Consider the following 21,955-nt stretch of genomic DNA (forward strand, 5'->3'; position numbering starts at 1 on the left):
CTTTCGCCTTCCCGGGCTTCTGCCGCCCGGCAGAAGCCCCGGGACCCAGTCAAATTCACTGCGCAAGGTGAAACGGCTGGCAGCAGCCTTGCTCTCCTGCGGCCAGCGTCCGTTTCAGTAGGGAAGAAAACTTCCTTTTGCGAAAGGAAGTTTTCTTCCCTACTGAAACGAACGCTGGCCGCAGGAGAGCAAGGCTGCTGCCAGCCGTTTCACCATGCGCAGCGAATTTGACTGGGTCCCGGGGCTTCTGCCGGGCGGCGGGACCCCCGCACGACGTTCTGTGCGGGCGGCAGCCGCTGCACCCATGCTCTCGGAGGCGGCGATCCCATTCACGAAGAGGCAGCTCCTCGTGGGCGCAGCGCCTGCCGCCCGCACAGAGTGAATTTAATTGGGATCGCCTGCGGCCGCGAGGACCCCTGCACAAATGGATTCCTCACGGCTGCGGGCGATCCCAATTCACTCAGCCAGGGCGGGCAATTTCTGCACGAACGGACTACTCCTCGCGGCCGGAGGAGGAGGAGGGGGCAGCCGCCCGCACGCAGTTCAGGGGCTTCTGCCGGGCGGCGGGAGCCCCTGCACCGCATGGAACGTCTCTGCCGCGGGCGGCTGCAGCTGCCCCCACCCTCTCCTCCTGCCGCGGCGAGCGGAAAATTCGATTAGAATTAGATTACTCACCAGTCAGCGCAGCTGCAACCTCTTTCGTCTTTTGTAGAAAGGAAATGGAAACTCGTGCAAGCGTGCTGAAAATTTCCCATCCCAGCCAGCTCACTGATTGGCTGGAGTCCAGGCCAATCCAATCAGTGAGCGGGAGGCTGGGCTGGCTTAAATTTGTAGGTAGTAGGTAAAAGGCTAAAAGCACGCTTTTTTTTGGCGCTCGCAGCTCCCGCCCATCAGCTGCTAGCTTGCTGGGCTGGCTCATCTGGTAGGATAGAGAACAGAACGATGAGCCAGCCCAGCAAGCTAGCAGCTGATGGGCGGGAGCTGCGAGCGCCAAAAAAAGCGTGCCTTTTAAAAAGGCGGGCGGGACGCGGGAAAATGCATGGGGAGGCGGGTGTGTCCTGCCAAAAGCGGGACGTCTGGTCACCTTAGTATACAATCCTGTACAGAAGAACAACAGAAGAATTGGAGATCTAGGTAGCAGTACTTTCAGCTATGAGTTGGAAATTGCTTTGGGCTGGATTGATAAAGCTGGGGGTTGTTTGAATTACTGAAGAGTAATAACTATCAGAAAGAAAGATTGGGATTTTGCAAATTAGTTCCTGGCCTCTCACTCAGAAGGTTATATCTTATGACAAGCATGTGGAGGTGAAGCGAGTGAATACAAAATAATTTGTCTGCATTCCTGGCAGACTTTGAGTTCAGTGCAATGAAACAGAAGGGATAAAGTGGAGGAGAGGAAGGAGGGAAAAACAGCTCTGGGCTTTTTTTTCATATTTGAATGTTTCCAGTAACTTCAAGAAAACAATTCTTACAATAATTACTCTATATCAGTAGGACAACCATTCAAGTTACAACTCAGTGAATGAAATTTAAACTGAAGTTAGCATTGTTTTTTCTTTTCTATGATATGGAATTTATGAAGATCTTGGGTTTAATCCCAAGCATTGATTGCTCTTTTGTTTAAAAAAAGGAAATTTGGAAGACAACAAAATATACCCTTTTAAAGTATGTAAGAGTTGTATATAACAGCAACAGACTAAATTGGAGTACAGCAATAAGTGTCCGGTGACAGTATAAGACTTATTCAAGTTATGGAATTAATTTATGATGTCATAATTCAGTAAAAAATATTATAAGAAAGCATTAAAAATGATGGTATGCAGACTATGAATGGCAGTTCCTTCAGGAGTCACATTATGCGGTGGTGAGACTCCTCCTGAAGAAACCGTCTCTGGACCCAGCCGTTTTGAGCAACTATCGTCCAGTCTCCAACCTTCCCTTTGTAGGGAAGGTTGTTGAGAAAGTGGTGGCCTCGCAACTCCGACGGTCCTTGGATGAAGCCAATTATCTAGACTCTTTTCAGTCGGGTTTCAGGCCTGGTTACAGCACGGAAACTGCTTTGGTCGCGCTGATCGATGATCTCTGGCGGGCCAGGGATGGGGGTCACCCCTCTATCCTTGTGCTTCTTGACCTCTCAGCAGCCTTCGATACCATCGACCATGGTATCCTTCTGCGACGGTTGCGAGAGGTGGGGGTGGGAGGCACCGTTTTGCAGTGGTTCTCCTCCTACCTCTCGGACAGGTCGCAGTCGGTGTTGGTCGGAGGGCAGAGATCGACCCCAAGGCCCCTCAAGTATGGGGTGCCGCAGGGTTCGGTCCTGTCCCCCCTCCTATTTAACATCTACATGAAGCCGCTGGGTGAGATCATACGCCGGCACGGGATTAAGTATCACCAATATGCAGACGATACGCAGCTGTATCTGTCTGCCCCGTGCCAACTCAGCGAAGCAGTAGAAGTGATGTGCCAGTGCCTGGAGGCTGTTAGAGTCTGGATGGGAGCAAACAAGTTGGCACTCAATCCAGACAAGACCGAGTGGCTTCTGATGTTCCCTCCCAAAGATTGTCTAACTGTTCCATCTCTCAGGCTGGGGGGTGAAATTATACGCCCTTCAGAGAGTGTTCGCAATTTGGGAGTCCTCCTGGACCCACAGCTGACTCTAGAACACCATTTGTTGGCTGTGACCAGGGGGACCTTTGCCCAGGTCCCCTGGTGCACCAATTGCGACCCTACCTGGATCAGGAGGCCCTTCAGACAGTCACTCACGCCCTTGTGACCTCAAGACTGGATTATTGTAATGCACTCTACATGGGGCTGCCCTTGAAAAGTGTTCGAAGACTCCAATTAGTCCAGAATGCAGCCGCGCGAGCGATTGTGGGTGCACCAAGGTACACCCACCTATCGCTGCGAGCTGCACTGGCTACCTATTAGCCTCCGAATCCGCTTCAAGGTGCTGGTCGCTACCTATAAAGCCCTACATGGCATCGGACCTGGGTACCTGAGAGACCTCCTCCTGCCGATTACCTCTCTCAGACCAATTAGATTGCACAGGTTGGGTCTCCTCTGGATTCCATCTGCCAGCCAATGTCGGCTGGCGACTCCCCGGGGAAGAGCCTTCTCTGTTGCAGCTCCGGCCCTCTGGAACGAGCTCCCTGTTGAGATCCGGACCCTTACTACCCTCCAGGCCTTCCGCAAAGCCACCAAGTCCTGGCTGCTCCAGCAGGCTGGGGGGAGCTGAGAAGCATCTACCTCCACAGAAATTGTGAATGTTGGTTTTTGTTTTTAATATGTTGTCTTTGTCTCGTTCCCCCCTTTCCCTTGTCTTTTGTGAGCCGCCCGGAGTCCTCCGGGAGTGGGCGGCATACAAGACAAATAAATAAATAAATAAATAAATAAATAAATAAATAATAATAATAGTAAGAACTCAAACATGTGTGAAGAACTCTCCCTCATCTATACCGGCAACAAAGCACGAGTGCAAAATGCTTCAGAATGAACACAAATGAGAGAAATTCATATTTAGGCAAACCTCCACCCTAACTATTTTTGCATAAAAGCCTACAATTCAAGGAAGCTGCTATATATAAACAGTTAACAACCTCATTTCCCCATGTCAAAGCACTGATGATATTGCCTACAAAGCTCAGAGAGTACCAAGAGCTCAACAAGAACAGTGGTGGGTATAAACCTACGGCAATTGATTTTAGCAGGACTCAGTTTTGAGACAGGACTGCCTTGTAAATTAGTTTTTAAGTTCCCTTTTAAATCAATGTGACTTAAGTAATAATTTGATTGATTAAACCTGGTATTGTCTAATTCAACATCAATCTCAAAGCTATACGTAGTATTAATGCCTTTGGTTCATTAAATACACTCATCATCTCTTAAATATCAGCTCCTCTCAAGCTGATAAACTACTCCAGCAGATACTTTTATGGGCATCAGCTGTATCATTCACCAACTACATCAGATAATGTGAGAAAACTTTGATCTGGAAGGAGGTAGAATGAGGATTATTCTACATAATACCAAGGATTCTTGGAGGCAGGTGACATATGAATGCTGGCAATTATCACTAAAGCAAGGGGATGCAGTGTTAGAACCAGCTTCATTCAAAGCAAGCTTTGTCTACCCCAACCCTTGAATCCTCAAAATATTCTTAATTCATAGACTATACCTACTTTTAAGTGATTAGACAATACATGGAAAATACATGCCTTTGAATTCTTCTTTACAATGATGTTAAAAGCAAAGATACTATTTCTTTTTAGAAAGTTCTTAGATGAACAGTGCCTGCCCTTTGGAACATCTTGCCCTCCCCCCCTCCCCCAGTGAGGTCAGCTCCAATCTTCCTGACCTTTAGTAAGATCCTAAAGACCTGGGTCTGCCACTTAGTTTGGAGCTCCAGTGAAGGAGAATCACAATAGAAATGGTTGATAGATTAATAATGGATCCCACTCCCCCCCCCCATCCTACTCCCACCTCCCCATCTTTTAATTGGGCCTCAGTATTTAGCTTTGTGTAGTGTGTATGTATGTATGTGTGTGTGTGTGTGTATGTATGTATATGTGAATATATATGTGTGTGTGTGTGTTTGTGTGTGTGTGTATATACATATACATACATACATACATACATACATACATACATACATACATACATACAATATATGATTGAATATGATTGTCACATAGCTGATCGTCGGAACTACCTGTTTGGGTGAACCGGTCTCAACCAGTACCATTTCACACCTGCATCAGACCCTTAGGAGCTTGCTGGCGTTGAGTAGCAGTTAAAGACAATGATTACAGATGGGGAGATTTCATTCATATTTGCCCGCATATGTGACTCAAAAATAAAGGGTGGAAAGAACACCAAGATGCAAAAATGGCCCAGGAAAAGAGAAGAAAAGACTAAGCCCCTTGCATAAGAAAAGCCTAGGTCAGGAGCGTCAAACTCACAGCCCATGGGCCAGGTGTGTCACGCACTGGCCATGCCCAGACCTGGTTTAGCAAAGGGGGGGAAGCCAAGATATGTTACATTATGCTGCTGTGACAACATGCATTTGACACCCCTGGTCTAGGCCATCCAGCAGATACAGCAGTAGCAGCCAGAGTTTTGAGTTATTTACCTAACCAGGACTGGTAAAAATGTGTTTGGCTTAAGGATAATGAGATTAATTAAAAGCAATTCAAACTATACCCTGTTGAGAATGGAAATGGAAAAGCCTGAATTAAGGACCTGAGAAATTAAGAACATTGTCCTACAGGAGTGGGGAGTGCTTAATAGGGCTTCTTAAAGAAGTCATTGAAAATCAGACATAACATTGGTCCATAAAGTTCACGATCTATACATGCTTCAAAATATGGGGAATAGAGAGGATGAGCTTAGGCTCTTAGCACAGTAAGTCAAAGAGGATTCAACAAGCATAATAAAGACCTGGTAGGATGGTTCTCATGACCAGAATGCATCAATTTTAAAAGTGCATGCAAAACCTGGGCATTACCCAAAAAAGTGGGTTGTTTTTCTGTTGGAAAACTGCACAGAACCTCACTACCCAATCATAACAGGGATATTTAAATAAGGACTTTCCAATAAGCAGTTCAGGGTAATAAAGGAAAATGTTTGGAAAGCACTGAATTAAAGGATACAGTGTGTGAAAGATTCAGACACAAGAGGAAGAGAAAGTAGCCATTGCCACTCATTCATTTATGCAAGATGGTACCCTGTTTTCCCGAAAATAAGACCTCCCCGGATAATAAGCCCAATCTTGCTTTTGAGCGCATGCGTTAAAATAATCCCTCCCCTGAAAATAAGCCCTCCCAAAAATATTGCAACACAGCAGCAGCAATGAGGTGACCACGCTCGCCCCTCCTGCACCTCAAAAATAACAAGACCTCCCTGAAAATTAGGCAAAGTGCTTATTTCGGGGATCAAAAGAAAATAGGTCCCTGTCTTATTTTCGGGAAAACATGGTAACAGCCAGGCCTAAGGCTTTCATTGCAAAAGGTGGTTTATTATTCAACTAGACACAAAATGTACTGATCGCCAATACTAAACATGGTGATTTTTTATTTGTGTCCATTTTAAAACATATACCTCTCAAAAGAATGTATTTTTTCTTTGTTACAGTAACACAATTTCCTATAGGTTTTAGTTTTGAGCCTTGAACTCTAGTTATTGTTTTCTCCATCTCAACAGTAAGTTCACCTCTCCTACTTTCAACTCCTTGATTTATTACATTAATACTTTACCTCTGTGGAGATTCTCAGTCATGAAGTTCATAGTTGTCTGAAAAGTTCCTTGAGGAAGACATTTCACCTCTTATCTAAGACGTTTTGTCAGTTCTGGCAGGATGGTGGGACAATAGAAGGAGTTATCTGGTCATTAGTATTCTCCCAGAGAGCTCTTGAGGGCACTTGGGAATCACTAGATAAACAGATAAACTCCCAAGTGGCCTCAAGAGCTCTCAGGGAGAATGCTAATGAACAGATGACTACAAAGCAATATGACCCTTCCCCACCCCATCCTGTCAGAACTAATCCTTCCATTGCCCCCATCATCCTGCCAGAACCAATAAAGCTTCTTGGATAAGAGGTGAAAGGTCTTCCTCAAAGAAAAAACATTCCAGTTGCTTTTTGGAAAAAGCATTTTTCAGACAATTATGACCTGTATGGTTGAGAATCTCCATAGATGTAAAGTATTAATGTGATAAATCAAGGAGTGAGAACAGGGGAAGTGGAGAACTTACTGTTGAGATGGAGAAAACAATAACTAGAGTTCAAGGCTCAAAAACTAAAATCTGTAGGAAATTGCACTGAGACTTTACTGTTTTTTATTGTTTTACAGCTCAATTCTGACACTTTTTGAAATACTAATTTCTCTTTTCCCCTTGAACATGGTCTTTAAGGGCAGCCCCCTGTAGAGTGTCTTATAATAAAAATGATATGTAATTCCTCCTCTCCCCCCCCCCGCCCATTTCTTCTGTCCCAGGTCAGTCTTGTGGATATTTCACACAGAGAGCACATCCAAATAAAGTAATTCTACTTTATTGTAATGTTACATTAATAGAATCTTGCAAATCTCAAAGTACATTTGTCTCTTTTCCCTTCACACACCCCCTTCACCTTTACAGGCCAAGAAACAGAGCAGTGATGGTGAGCTTTTTTCTTATGGCTTGCCACAATTGTGTGTGTGCGTGCTATTGTTTGCGCACACGAGCCCACACCAATTCAACCCTCCCCACCCACCTGTGCATTCACGCGCAACCCCACCCCCCATTCATGCACACATGACCCCTCCCCAGGCTCGAGAGGCTTTGCTGAAGCCCGCGAAGGGCAAAAACGGCTGCCCCTGGCCCTCCGAAAAGCCAAAAATCAGCTGATGGCTGGCATGCCAGCAAATATGGCTCGGCATGTCACCTGTGGCAAGCATGCCATAGGTTCGCCACAGAAGTGGGTTCCTACCAGTTCGCACCTATTCGGTAGAACCAGTTCATCAAATCTACCGAACCGGTTAGAATAGGTTCCACCAGTGGACCAGGAAAGCAGGCCACACCTACAGAAGAGGTTCCAAAAATTTTTGAAACCCACCACTCATTCACCATCACGGAACTACAGGGAGTCCCTTGTGGGAAGTTTGTCATCCATGTTCCTTCTGCAAATTAAGCTGCCTGAACTTACCATTCCCCTAGCAGGGGCACTTCCCTTTCTCCCAAGGGCATTCCCACATACTGTTTACAGCCTAGGACCTCTAAGGCTCTGTAATCAGCTGGACTAATTACAGCTTCCCCACTTCCATCTTCTCTATTCAGATCCACAGTTACAAAACAATCTCTCATCAATCCATGGAATGTCTTCTTAGGCTCACAATTTCTATGGGCTTTTGTGTTTTCTGGTTTTCTTCTTTTCTTCTCTGCCAGTCTGGCATTCCCATGAGCAGCATCCCTTTTTAAATGCAATAGCTCTTCTCAGTTGCCAACTCTCAATTGACCCCATGTCATTTTTCTCACTTCCCACTTCCCTCATTCCAGAGAGGTACTAATTTACAAAGGCATAATTGCAAACTTTTGGAGGGGAAGAACAATGAAACAAGTCATTGTGGCTGCACAGAAAATGAAAAAGTGTAAATGCAAAAAGATATCAGAAAAAAGCAAGAATTGAAGAAATTCTAAAAGATTAAAGTTCACAGGGAGATAAAGCTGGCAAAGAATCCCAAGAAAAAGCTAAAAGGGCATCTTCATGTTCAAAAGAAAAGGAAAAATAATCAGGATACTAGCTGCTCAGTGAAGATGGGTACAAAGAAAATACAAAACTATTCACCATTTTGATACAACAAAAAAGTATACGGTATATTCAGAACTCTTTGCTTTTGTCAATTCTGTTATGCTGCAATCTGATTCTACAGTTTTGAAATTCATTTTTTTTCTCAATCTACCTTCAGTATCCCATACAGAATTTTATAAATGTTTGTAAATGTTTTAAAAAGGAAAAAAGTGAAATATCACATTGGCATTCACATATTCACACATATCACATTCAGACCCTTCACTCAGTACTTTGTTGAAGCACATTTGGTAGCAATTACAGCCTTGAGTCTTTTTGGGGATGATGCAACAAGCTTTGCACACATGGATTGCAAGACTTTCTGCCATTCCTCCTTGCAAATCCTCTCAAGCTCAGTCAGGTTGGATGGCAACCGTCTGTGATCAGCCATTTTCAGGTCCGTTCAGAGACATTCAATAGTGTTCAGGTCAAGGCTTTGGGCCACTCTAGGACATTCACAGAGTTGTCCCTAAGCCATTCCTGTGTTGTCTTGGCTATGTCCTTAGGATCATTGTCATGTTGGAAAATAAACCTTTGGCCCAGTCTGAGGTCCTGACCACTGTGGAACAGGTTTGAAGATATCCCTGTACGTTCCATTCAGTTTTCCATCAACCTTAACCAGTCTCCCAGATTCTGCTGCTGAAAACACTTCCACAGCATGATGCTGCCATCACCATGTTTCACTGTTGGGATGATATTGGGCAGGTGATCAGAGGTTTCCTCCAGACATAATGTTTAGAATTGAGGTCAAACAGTTCAATCATGGCTTCATCAGACCGGAGATTCTTGTTCCTTGTAATCTGAGTCCTTCAGGTGCTTTTTTGCAAACTCCAAGTGGATTTTCATGTATTTTGCACTGAGGAGAGGCTTCCATTTAGCCACTTTGCCATAAAGCCCAGACTGGTGGAGGGCTGCCATGATGGTTGTCCTTCTAGAAGTCTTTCCCATCTCCACAAAGAATATCTAAAGCTCAATCAGAGTGACCATTGGGTTCTTGGTCACCTCTCTTACTAAGGACCTTCTCCCCTGATTGCTCAGTTTGACCAGGTGACCAGCACTTGGAAGAGTCCTGGTTGTGCCAAACTTCTTTCATTTGAGAACTATAGTGGCCACTGTGCTCTTATGAACCTTCAGTGCAGAAATTTTATTGTAGCCTTCCCTCAGAACTGTGCTTTGCAATAATCCTGTCTGTGAGCTCTGCAGGCAGTTCCTTTGACCTCATGGCTTTTACTCTGCTACAGTAAGCATTTTCAGCTGTGAGACCTTCTTTAGAAAGGTGTGTGCCTTTCCAAATCATGTCCAATCAAAATATCAAGGTCAACTCCAATCAAGTTGTAGAAACATGTCAGCAATGATCAAGAGAAATGAGAAGCACCTGAGCTAAATTTCAAGTGTTGTTGCAAAGGGTCTGAATATGCCAATGTGTTATTTGTTTTTTTTCTTTTTAATAAATTTACAGACATTTCTAAAATTCTGTTTTCTTTTTGTCATTATGGGGTGAATGTAGACTGAGGGGGGGAAAAGAATGTCAACAACTGGAGAATCAGACTGCAGCATACCAAAATTGACAAAAGTGAAGGGGTTCTGAATACTTTCTGAATGTCCTGTATACCCCATCACAGCTCCTCCGGAACTAATTGAGCTAGCTACTGAACTGTCCAGCCTTTATATGTTCCCTTTGAGAAGTCTGGAATAGTGAAATGGCAGATGACTGATGAGAAAGCAAATACTAGTAGTTCTCGTTTAGTGACAATTGAGACTAGCAATTTAGTAGTTAAGCAAAGTAGTCACTAAGTGAAACATCATATTTTTATGATAGCTGATAACCTGATATTGCCTGGATATTTATTTATAGGGGGGAAATGTCCAGACCAAACATAATTTCTAAAGTTGGATTTTCCCCCTTACTAGAGGGAGCCCCCTTATGGAGTACTGTGAAACCTTTGCCATGGCAACTCCATTGCGCTGTACAGTAGAAGCCATTTTACAACAGTACAGTAGAATCGGGCTTTTGAGTACATGTGCTTAAATAAGCCCTCCCCAAAAATATTGCAACACAGCAGCAGCCATGAGTGACCATGCCTGCCGCCTCCTGCACCTCAAAAATAAGACCTCCCCGAAAACAAGGCCAACTGCTTATTTTGAGGGTCAAAAGAAAATAAGACTATCTTATTTTCAGGGAAACACTGTAGATTTCCATTTTTCTTTGCTTTGCAGACCTACAATGGTTGCAAATGCAAGGACCAATCACAAAGTTATTTTTACACCACCATTCTAACTGAACAGTCGTTAAACACTAAACAAAGCAGTTGCTAAATAAGGACAATCTGTATCACCTATCATCAAAAAGTGAAGAAAAAGTAGATTCGGCAATTAAAAGCCAGTCAATGTAACATCGGTGTCTATGAAAATTCCGGAATACAATGCAGATCTTTTTATGATATAGTCTCTAAGTTTGAAAGCAATGCAGTAATAACCAGGAGTCAACATAGATTTGTCGCACTAAGTTCTCAGATTTTGATTAGGGAATTTCATTCATACATCATGGGAATCCTGTAAATATAATGTCTTTATCAAAACCTCAGTTGACTAAGGCAAATAATAAGCACTATTTATTAAGTTGCTTGTTTTAAAATATTTTGAAAGAAGTTCATTTCAATCAATGAATTAACTGATGTTTGTTTGTGTCCAGCTATGTGACTTTTCACCAGCTTGCCCTGGAGGAAATAACTGATTTGAAAGTATGTTCTTTTAAAAAACAAAACCTAAGTTTAGTTTCTCTTGACATTCCTTTCAATTAGATTACTTTAAGGAAAAAAGAAGAATGTTGTGAGTGCTGGAATAAAAAGAAATTGTTTCTATGGAGTTTTTATAGTGGGAGTTTTCAAAAGTTTTAAACATAATCTCTTTGGGCAATTTGTCTGAAAGTTGGTTGGTAGCATCATGGATAATTGCAACACTAAATATGTTTGTGAGCCTAGGGTGAAAAATAATGGGCTGGACTTCCCATTTTTTTTTTTCCCATGGCAATAACGCTTTAAAAATTATTCCAACAAAATATGGAATTTGGAATAGTTCAGTTGCTTACATTTTGTTCTGCAATCATCTCAGTATACTCCAGTAGAATATCCCTAGTAAAGATTTTTTTTAAAATGGAAGTAAAATACATTTTCCATTTCAGGCATAGCCTTGACATATTGTAGTATAGTGTGACATTATTTCTGATTCCATTCTATTACTCACCTACCAATTTCTGCACTGTCTCTTTTTTAATTTAAAGTTAACACTTCACAATGACAAAGCCATCTTGAGGATTATCTAAAGTTAACATTGCAGGGTGACATCGTCTTTTACACAACCCTATAAATTGTGTAAAAAAGAAAAGCTCCTGAAGCGAAAAACTGAACCCTTGAATCTACACTCCAGTTTTCGAATCAAACAAGATAGCTATCCCCAGAGCTAGACATTAGATTTTAACTAACCAAAGCTACATTCAACAAGCAGTGCTGATAGTCCAGGTATGATCACAATTGAGCCTAAAATTTATGTTGCTAAGTGAAACATTTGAGTTTGCCCCATTTAAGACCTTTCGTGCCATAGTTGTTAAGTAAACTACCATAGTTGTTAAATTAGTCAAACTGTTGTTAAGTAAATCTGGCTTCCCCATTGACTTTGCTTGTCAGGGGAATACATGACCTTGGGACAAGGCAATGGTCATAAGTATGAACCAATTGCCAAGCATTTGAATTTTGATCACATGATCATGGGGATGCTACAACAGGTTGTAACTGAGAAAACTGGTCATAAGCTACTTTTTTCAGTGCCATTGCAACTTTGAATGGTCACTAAACTGTTGTAGGTCAAGGATTACCTATAGTTTAAAAAAAGTAACAGTATCCTTCTAGTAAAGCAATATAATTATAAAGGAGCACTTATAATTGAGAAAACAAAACACATGAATTAGGTATTATAAATATATTTTGGGGGGATTTCAGGCCTCATATAAACCAAGGCTAGCATTTTCACCAGCAAGCTAATATGTACATATTAGTTGCCTTCACACCCAAAAAGTAATTGACACATTATATTTTTAAGCCTGTATCTTGGTAACATCTGTTCTTTTACCCTTCTCTGGGCAGTAACAGTACATGCAACCTGAAGCATTTAGTCTTCAGAGACAGGCTCCAAATGAAGTTCAAACCTCAAACTCATAGTAGCAGGAAGTCAAATCATAACAGCTGCCTGAATCCTAAACACATTTTTGGTTATAGCTTGATGATGGTAACAGACAGAATGGCTGCAATGATCTAGTTTTAGTTTCTAATTTATACAGAATTCCTACAATTGGACTTCTCTTACAGAACAGAGTGGAAACTTGTTACATGCCTTACATAAAGGGTTATATAAAATTAGTTTCAGATTATGTTACTTTCCACTTGGCCTCTCTTGAATTTCAGTAATTGTGATTTAACTTTGGGTTTACCCAGCAAGTAAATATTGTTAGGGCTATTAGTAGCAATATTGATTCCAATTCTAACATCTCATTTGGCGTTGGTACCAAATTTTCAATGCTGTATGATGGGTTATGTAAAAAGTCTTTTGCCATGTGATTTTGAAATGTTGAAAATGCAAGAGCAAGGGAAGTTTCTTTGAGAGTCAGAAACTGAGCCAGCACTGTTTTTTTTAAAAAAAGTTAATGCAATAATAGAACCACAAGAATGTGCCCTTTCAATGAATAAGAGGCCTCACATTGCTCAGTGAAATAGAAAAATATGAGCTAGAATGTGATTATCTAAGATTGTTAATGAAAAGCTTATTGTAGGGGAGTTGTGTTAGTTTTTAAAACACTGGACCCACTTTTGCAAACTAATCCTATAGAGAGACAAGTCAAAGAATAGCCAGAGATTAGCAAAGTTTCAAAGAGCTTTTAGGAAACCCATTGTAAAGTGAAAGAGTAACACAAGGAAAGTATTATTATTAAAGCAGAAATTTGTCAATGGACCTAACTTCTAACTTAAAATTTTGGAATGTATTTAAAAATTTGTCCTGAGATTAAGCAAATGTACTATTAAAAATAATCAAGGGATAATTTTCATTTTCTAGCTACTATGAGTTCTAATTGATCCCACACTGTGCATTTTAATAAATACATGCTTATTTTAAAGTATACTAGATAAAAATAGATATGATCATGATTTTGACAGAAAATAGTTGAACTGTCTTAGGCAGTGTCTGCGTATATGCCCAAAATTCATGTCAATCCCTTAAACTGAACTTCCATTGCATTTTAAAGCACTTTGTAACATCACTTAGTATGTGATTCATCACCAGATCTAGATTTATTTTTGTACACTAAGGCAGGGGTCCTCAGCTCCCAGTCCACTACCAGGCTAGGAACCAAACACACAAGACAGGGGCTAGTGCATGGGGGTATGCACACGCAGGTCAACTTGCAGTTGAGCAGCGTGTGCGTACCCTTGCGCTCCAGCCCACTGCTTGTGTGGGTTGAGCTGCGTGTGAGCATGCGTGTCAGCCTGTCACTCATGTGGCCTGGATCCCCTTCCAGCCCCAGCCAGGCTGTCAGGACGAAAAGGTTGGGGACCGTTGCACTAAGGTGCTAACTAAATGAAACAATTGTTCATCAGCATGGCGCATCAGGTGGCACAGTGGTTAAATGCAGCACTGCAGGCTACTTCAGCTGACTGCAGATCTGCAGTTCAGCTGTTCAAATCTCACCGGCTCAGGGTTGACTCAGCCTTCCATCCTTCCGAGGTGGGTAAAATGAGGACCCGGATTGTTGTTGGGGGCAATATGCTGACTCTGTAAACCGCTTAGAGAGGGCTGAAAGCCCTATGAAGCGGTATATAAGTCTAACTGCTATTGCTAATTTTATTTTTCAAAAATAGTTCAATACTTAATGCAAAGATTTAAAATTAAAAAGAATGATTAGTGAAAATGTAATTTAAGAAACAAAGTGTATGTTTTGAGGTTATAAGAAAGTCCGAGACAAAGGGTCTTCCAGGAATAATTTGAAATAGGCTCTACGGGACAGAAAGAGAAAATCAAGATTGAGCAGTGATTTTGTCATGTGACTATGTGGCAGTTTGGTGTGTGTGTGTGTATGTTCAGATCTTACTTATCTCAAAAACTCTTGGTGGGCTTGGAATATGAATGGCAAATTATCTAGATGCATAAAAACAATTACGGCAGGAATAAGTGGAAACAAGATGGGAAATTTCCTACTTCACAGCTAAATCCCCAAGACTGCCTAGAGAATCCCAGATTTTTTGCAATTTAGGAAACTAAAAATATATGCAGGAAGAAAGCAACAACTTGACTTTTTAACTAATTCAGAAACTCTAGGCTATCTAAGACTTGAAATTTTAGTAGAACAACACTTCTTTATTGCATCTACAATGATGTTTTAGAAGTTGGAAACCCCTGGAAAGATTTCTCACCATCAAAAGCCCTATTAAGCTGTCAGTGGGTAGTGATGGCTGTTTTATTTAGAGAAAAATTATAATTTGACATAGTCATGGCACAATTATGTAGATTTTGCATCTTATGTTAAGAATCCTGTTATTCAGAGAGAGGGAGGGAAGACAGCAGATAACATGACATTGAAAGATAGCAGCTTAATAAGTTGTTGGCTAGTGAATAGGGAAGTTAGTTGACTAGAATATAATGAATACTGATAACAGCGTTCAAAAAAGTTTTTAATAACCAAACAACTATTAAAGTTAATTGAAATATTTATAATACTATTCAGTAATTGCACAGTAGTTCCAATATACAATCAAGAAGATGCAAAGAACACAACACTTAACTTGAAAAAAAAACCTATTGCACTGACCATTTAAAATAATTTCAGTTTTTTAAATTCCACACTATCAATGTTTTATAAACATTTACAACACATCAGTAAATACCAAGTTCTATCTGCAGTGCAGCATAAAGGGGCTGAAGGGAATCTCCAGCCACCAAAACAGATGTTCAATGCCCATGTATGGCACCCACGATGCTAGAGACAGTTATTTCCATTATTTGCCAGTATTCCTACAACAAGTAGTATGTACTCCTTGTTTAGTAATGATTAGTAGTTCTCTGGTTGCATGCCTTTGGACTGTGACCCGTTGCATCAAAGCTATTTTGTGGTACTCTATTCTGGGGCTCCAGCATTGTCTCTGGCAAGGGGCCCTCCCTCTCAATGGCCAGTTAAATAATCTTGAGTGGAGTCAGAAGCAAAAGAATCAGCATCTTCATTGTCAGAATCCTCACTGCTATCATCAGCAGTTGGCTCCCCTGTCAATGCTATTCGAGCATAGTCGTCCGTGTCTATGGATTTACAGAAATGGATGGCATACTTTAGTTTCTCTTCTAGAACCTGTTTGCAAGAATACCTAGGAAGCTTCAGCAGAAAAAAGCATGTGTAGGACTCAGGAAGAAAATGGTCTGGAGGATTGTATTTATCCAGAACCTGTGAGGGGAGAAGAAGAAAAAACAATTTCACTCAATGCCATTTGCATAGCACAAAATTTAAAGTGTTCACCTATCCATGCTTATAGAAAAATAAAAGGCTTATTTCTAGCAAAGAGGTTCAGAGTCCTGTTCCTTAAAAAAGGGCCCACTGAAGGTAGTTGTCACCTGCTTTTGCTTTCCCCGAGTCAAATAACAACTAATTTTGAAGCTGTGTCTCATTATCCACGTGAGACACAGCTTACTATCCACATAATAGTAATTTAATGGCAGAAACATTGTGCAAAGGAGATATGCAAGGGTGGGATTCTACAGGTTTGGCCCAGTTCGGGCGAAGCAGGCGCAAAGTGAACCTGTTGCTAAACCAGTAGGATGCTACACCCGGAGATATGTATACGTTTCACTGTTCCAGCAGCCATGCAAATTTTAGCTAAGTATTTTGCACATTTTGGACTAGTGCTTGTGACTACCAATTACATATGAGGAGCCCTCTTGATTTGACCATTGGGTTGTTATGGTTAGTGCTTTGTGCCACTGGAACGCCATCAATGTGTTTTACAGTGAAACCTCAATTTTATGCATGAATTTGGGGAAGTAATGTCAAAGCCGAACATCCATTAAATTTAAATTTGCATAATTGAAGTAACTAACATAATTTGCAGCAATTTATGCCATTTATCTAATTACACAAATGACATAAATGATGTAAATGATGTCAATTATATTAATTACTTCAATTGTTAGGGATTCTTGGGAAAAAAAGAATTTATTGGGGGGGGGCAAACTAGAATTCTATTTGTTGCATCTGAACACTGCTGAATGGGTGTCTGTAAATTAAAGTTTCACCATCTTTCCACAGAATATTTTAAAAATGTTCTTGTTGAAGAATATTAAATCTTTTCCTACCCACATCATCTCACAATTTGTTATGGGCTGATTTAAGCCACGAATATTTAAATATATCATCATTAAGTATTTCGTTTTAATCTCCTGAAAATAAACAACTGTTTCTCATTCAAAGTACATCACTATTCAGCAGAATAATTATGGGATCAAGAAAAATTTTACTTTCCATCAGTGACAAATATATATATATATATATATAAGATTTTTACAACCCCCGGTATGCCCAAATATGGGAGGAAGATCACTATTTCCATTCTCTGTCCTTCGGCTCGTCACAAGACCCAATATTTTTACTGTTGCCTTTTTGTTACATTTTGTTACAACAAAACTGGAGGCTAAAACATATGAAGAAAAGGCAACAGTAAAAATATTGGGTTTCTGTCGTGATGGACTCTTGTGACGAGCCGATTGACAGATATGGAAGCAGTTAGCTTCCTCCCATAATTGGGGCATACCAGGGGTTGTGACACTATGTATGTATGTATGTATGTATGTATGTATGTATGTATGTATGTATGTATGTATGTTAAATTTGTGCTGATAAATAAATAAATAAATATTGTGCTGATAAATAAATAAATATTTATTTATCAGCACAAATATAACAAATGTAACAAAACGGCAACAGTAAAAAAAAAAAAAATTGGGTTCTGTCTGGATGGTCTCTTGTGACGAGCCGAAGGACAGAGAATGGAAGCAGTGATCTTCCTCCCATATTTGGGCATACCGGGGGTTGTAAAATCTAAATATATCTATATCTATATCTATATCTATATATCTATATCTATATATCTATATATCTATATATCTATATATCTATATATCTATATATCTATATATCTATATATCTATATATCTATATATCTATATATCTATATATCTATATATCTATATATCTATATATCTATATATCTATATATCTATATATCTATATATCTATATATCTATATATCTATATATCTATATATCTATATATCTATATATCTATATATCTATATATCTATATATCTATATATCTATATATCTATATATCTATATATCTATATATCTATATATCTATATGCATATGCATGCATACATACATACATACATACATACATACATATATATATATATACACATACATACACACACACACACACACACACACACACACACACACACACAAAATGCATTACTTTCGGAACCATTCTGTTTATATCCAAACAACAACAACATAGGAATTCTGGCCAAAAAAAATGAGAACTGGAAATCTTCAAAGAAACACCTAACAAGAACAAGTATTTTGCTCTAAATACTTTCTTTCAATACATTTACTACATTGCATGAGATAAGGGGACTTTGCTATCTTGAAGCTCTCGAAGTCTTACCTGGATGACAAAGTCCCTGCCTCTGAAATCTGCAATTGTTCTTGGAAGTCTCGTCCTACCCCATACAAAGCGCAAAAAGAGAGATCGTTCTGTGTTGGAGAAGGATTCCATCACCTCCCAAAACCACTGGATGAGAGAAGCGCTGGGTTCAATCCCTTTGTATGTAGCTACAGATTTCAAAAGATGGAGAGGAATATCTGGACTCCCACACACCTGAAAGGAGGAAAAAAAAGAAACTGCTTTAGTTTAGCTTTTATTCTCACGAGAGCTTCAAATAGAGTTCTTCATAGGAATATATTTTTAAAATGCTACTATTAGAGATTTCTGAATTCTAAGGGGCACTTTGATATATGATGTTCTTTGCATATTCTTTGTTCTTTTGCTTTGTTCCATTGTGTGAGTGTTAATTATCTCTCAACAGTTATAAAAATTCAGATCCAATGTTTGGAACCAGAGAACAAAAAAATCTATTATAACCTAGCCACCAAATCCCAAAATAGTTCTGCACAATAAAACTACAGGAGAAAGGCAAATAAAAGACAGCTGATTAAAAATAATCATGAGAGTCGTATCTCTGACTCATGTACAAGAAAAAGACAGAAAAGAGAATGTGGGCACACATAACAGAGACAATGAAATAAGCATGGATCAACATCCTGGTATCTATATGGGAGAAGAATCAAGGAAAAATGGGGGGGGGGCAAGGGGGAGGAAATAACTGCAGTTACTGAGAATTCTGACTCCACAAAATTTTTTGAATTATTCTCAATTCTTGAATGTTTAATTTTCACTTTAAGACTCAGGAACTGGTAAACATTTATTACTGTTATTTCTATCAATTACTTAATTTCTTCTGCTCATAAATGTTTTGCTATCAAACAAACAAAAAACCTATCTTTATGATTCACACAGGTGTAGCAGAGAAGGAACCTAGATCTGGAGATTCTAGGACACGAAGAAAAGAAGTGGGCTGATTTCAGAACTTCGAAATATGTTCTGTTTGAGTCTAAGATCTATCAAGAACCAAGGGTTCTGTTTGAGTCTAAGATCTATCAAGTAAAAAGCTAAAATAGCGTTTCCTGAGCTCCAGGACATAGACTGAACAGCATTTAGTCTTCCTTTATTAAAGATCCACCAGGTTTTTTTTTAACTTGATCAGAATAATTTAAGATGGATAATAAATCATTTGTGTTATTATTAAATAAGAAAAAAACATCTTCCTATTATATAGAAATTGCTGGTTGTGGTTTCACATACAGGTCTAAATTGTAAATTTAGATTTTAAATATTTTTAAGCACAAAACAGCTGTCTTACTTACTCAGCAAAATCTAACTTTTAGGAAATAATGAGGCGTAGCTACTGTCCTGGTTCTATTTTAAATAGTTATAAATCTTTGAAGTACAAATATGTGTTCCGATTTTTATTAAGTTGGGCAACAACAACTGTATATACAAACCATAGTTTCCAGTTCATATCCTGTGAATAGCGAAAGAAGAGGAACAGGGACAACCCGGGCCATCCCTTCCCGAACAGCAGCCACTTGTTCATCAAATTCATGTAATCTGCCAAAACAAAATCACACCACCATATATTTATTAGTAAGAGAAATGTAATTGCTTCATAATCATATGAGAGGACGGGAAGCAATATCTGCATATCTTCCATAATTTGCTTAGAAAGCCTGGAGAAACTGTTAGTAATAAATGAGTGAATGAACATAAGATCACTGACCCTGAAGATAATACAAAGTTGTATTGAGTTTTTCAGTTTTGGTGTTTTTTTTCAAATAATCTGAATTCTTAACAATTGCCATCTTACCATATCAATGCTCTCTTTGCTTGCTTTCATCTCAACACTGACAAATAATACAACACAAATTCAATGATGGACTAATTGTCATTTATCATATCTTTAACTACTTTACAAACCTGTAGTTTATTGCAAGCCTCACATATTCTGTTCGATTATCCAGTGTGATATGGGTATATTTGGAACTGAGTTGAATATCTTGGCCACTGGCATTTGGCACTGTAAATGGCAAGCTCATGGCTTCAAATTCTTCTGAGGAAGCTTCATTGTCTCGGATATACATAAGTCCAGGAATAAAATCCTTATCAACCTTTTAAATATAAAACAGAACTAAGTGAAATCTTTTCTACATTATGTTTAAATATGCTATTATTTGGGATAAATTATATGGCTAATTCATTCGTTCACATTATGATCCTTCAAGCAAGTAAGAACATATGCTTAGAGTTAGAGATATTGGCAAATTGCAGAACTATTTACAAAATGTTTAGGATTTTAAACTCTTAGAAACAATTAGAACAGGCAATATTCTAATGAGCTACAGAACAAGAATATAAATACCTCAAAACTCATTTTCAAGCCTGGGGAAGCTATCATTTAATTTTTGGAAATGTGAAAAGCTGGAGAATGAATGCATTTGATGAAAGGGAGTAGCAAGCTGAACATATCCCAAAGTAAGTATTTTCCATACAGCTTCCTTTTTATGCAAAAAGACACTAATATTAGAACCATCAGCCATTAGAACCATCATATTTGATTTTGACTATCAGGTTGATTAAGGGCTCTGGAAATAAAATGTAAAATAAAGTAACTTCTAAGACTATATTGGATTACAGTTGGATGGGAAAAGTTTGGGTGAAAGCCCTTTGAGAACTTCACAAATATATAAGACTTGTAGGTGGGAGCCAGACAAGCATTCCATATTCCTGTATCTGTGTCTTTTCTTACAGAGAGATGCACACACAGAGTCTCTTATTCTCCTATTCTTGGGAAAGAAGTCTTGCTATACTAATAATCCTGACAACAAGCACCTACCTGCCTTAGATAAGGGCATGAAGGGTTTTAATCTCCTCCTATGTTCTAGATATAAGTTGTATATCAATTTAGGTAGATATAGCCCACTTACCTTCATAAATTCGAAAGTATATTTTCCACTAAACAAGCTTAAGATTGTATTGCTATCAATTAGGCAGACAATTGTCTGCTCACTTTAAAAACAGAGTATGACTTTGATCCTACATGCAAATGCTTCCTTTTTACTGTCTTCTCATCTTATCCCTCCTGAAAGCAAAATGTTATTCAGCCAAATACAAACATGTATCTAATACAAAAAAAAAGGCCTTCTAGCAGTAGAAGTATGTAACCATAACTAGGTAAGACTTACGCCAGTAGTTCTCAGCCTTTTCTTTGCCACGGGCCTCTTTTCTTTGCCACGGGCCCCTTTAAATACCTTTTGTGGCCAAGGACCATGGCCACAGAACACCAAGACTTAACTCAATCACAACATTTTTTTAAGCCTTCGCCAACCCTCTGATGACATTACAGCCCCCCAGGAGTTCACAGACCACAAGCTGGGAACCACTGCCTTATGCTAGTAATATTAGATAGATGAACATAAGTTTTTTCTTGCCTCACTGAGATCAGCAATTGTTAAATTCATTCCTGCCAATTGTTTCCATACAGGTTCTGCCAGATTAAGGCTCAGAGGACTTCCAGTCCGAATAGCTATCCCCAACATAACTCCTAGGTAATTTAAAAAAAAAAAAAGGAAAAGTGTTACACATATTGTATGATCCAAGTTTTTTAAAAAAGTTTAAAAGCTGCAGCATAATTTACCGAGGAAGCGAAACATGTTCATGTGCAATGAAGATTTTGCTGCAGGGTTTAGGAGAAAGCAATCTCTGTTTGCTCCAGATTCATCCCTTCCATTAGGAGTCACAATTAATAAAGGGGTCAGTCCATTCTGAAGTTCTTCACACATTTCTGCTATTGATTCACTGTAGCCCCCACCACAGTCATCCACAGATTCACCTGAGAGAAATAAAAAAAGAATACTTTGTGGAACTGCTGAA

The 21,955-nt window shown here is 39.5% G+C and overlaps 1 protein-coding gene across 6 annotated transcripts in view; it reads right to left on the bottom strand.

Annotated features, from left to right (window-relative positions):
• Positions 1 to 15,019: 15,019 nt before the first annotated feature.
• HERC2 (HECT and RLD domain containing E3 ubiquitin protein ligase 2) overlaps positions 15,020 to 21,955 on the bottom strand; it is a 132,471-nt gene continuing 125,535 nt past the window's right edge. For all 6 annotated transcript variants that reach the window (XM_087726918.1, XM_087726917.1, XM_087726915.1 and 3 more), the window contains 6 exons: positions 21,720 to 21,914; positions 21,514 to 21,626; positions 20,003 to 20,193; positions 19,531 to 19,636; positions 18,074 to 18,286; positions 15,020 to 15,798 (listed from right to left, as the gene is read on the bottom strand). In XM_087726918.1, coding sequence (XP_087583044.1) covers positions 15,526 to 15,798; positions 18,074 to 18,286; positions 19,531 to 19,636; positions 20,003 to 20,193; positions 21,514 to 21,626; positions 21,720 to 21,914 — 1,091 coding nt within the window. In that variant the 3' untranslated portion in view covers positions 15,020 to 15,525. The remainder of the gene's footprint in view (positions 15,799 to 18,073; positions 18,287 to 19,530; positions 19,637 to 20,002; positions 20,194 to 21,513; positions 21,627 to 21,719; positions 21,915 to 21,955) is intronic.

Source organism: Thamnophis sirtalis, unplaced genomic scaffold (assembly GCF_051295495.1).
Source record: "Thamnophis sirtalis isolate CommonGarterSnake01/CBP01778 unplaced genomic scaffold, rThaSir2_p1.2 scaffold_12, whole genome shotgun sequence".
NCBI lineage: Eukaryota > Metazoa > Chordata > Lepidosauria > Squamata > Natricidae > Thamnophis > Thamnophis sirtalis.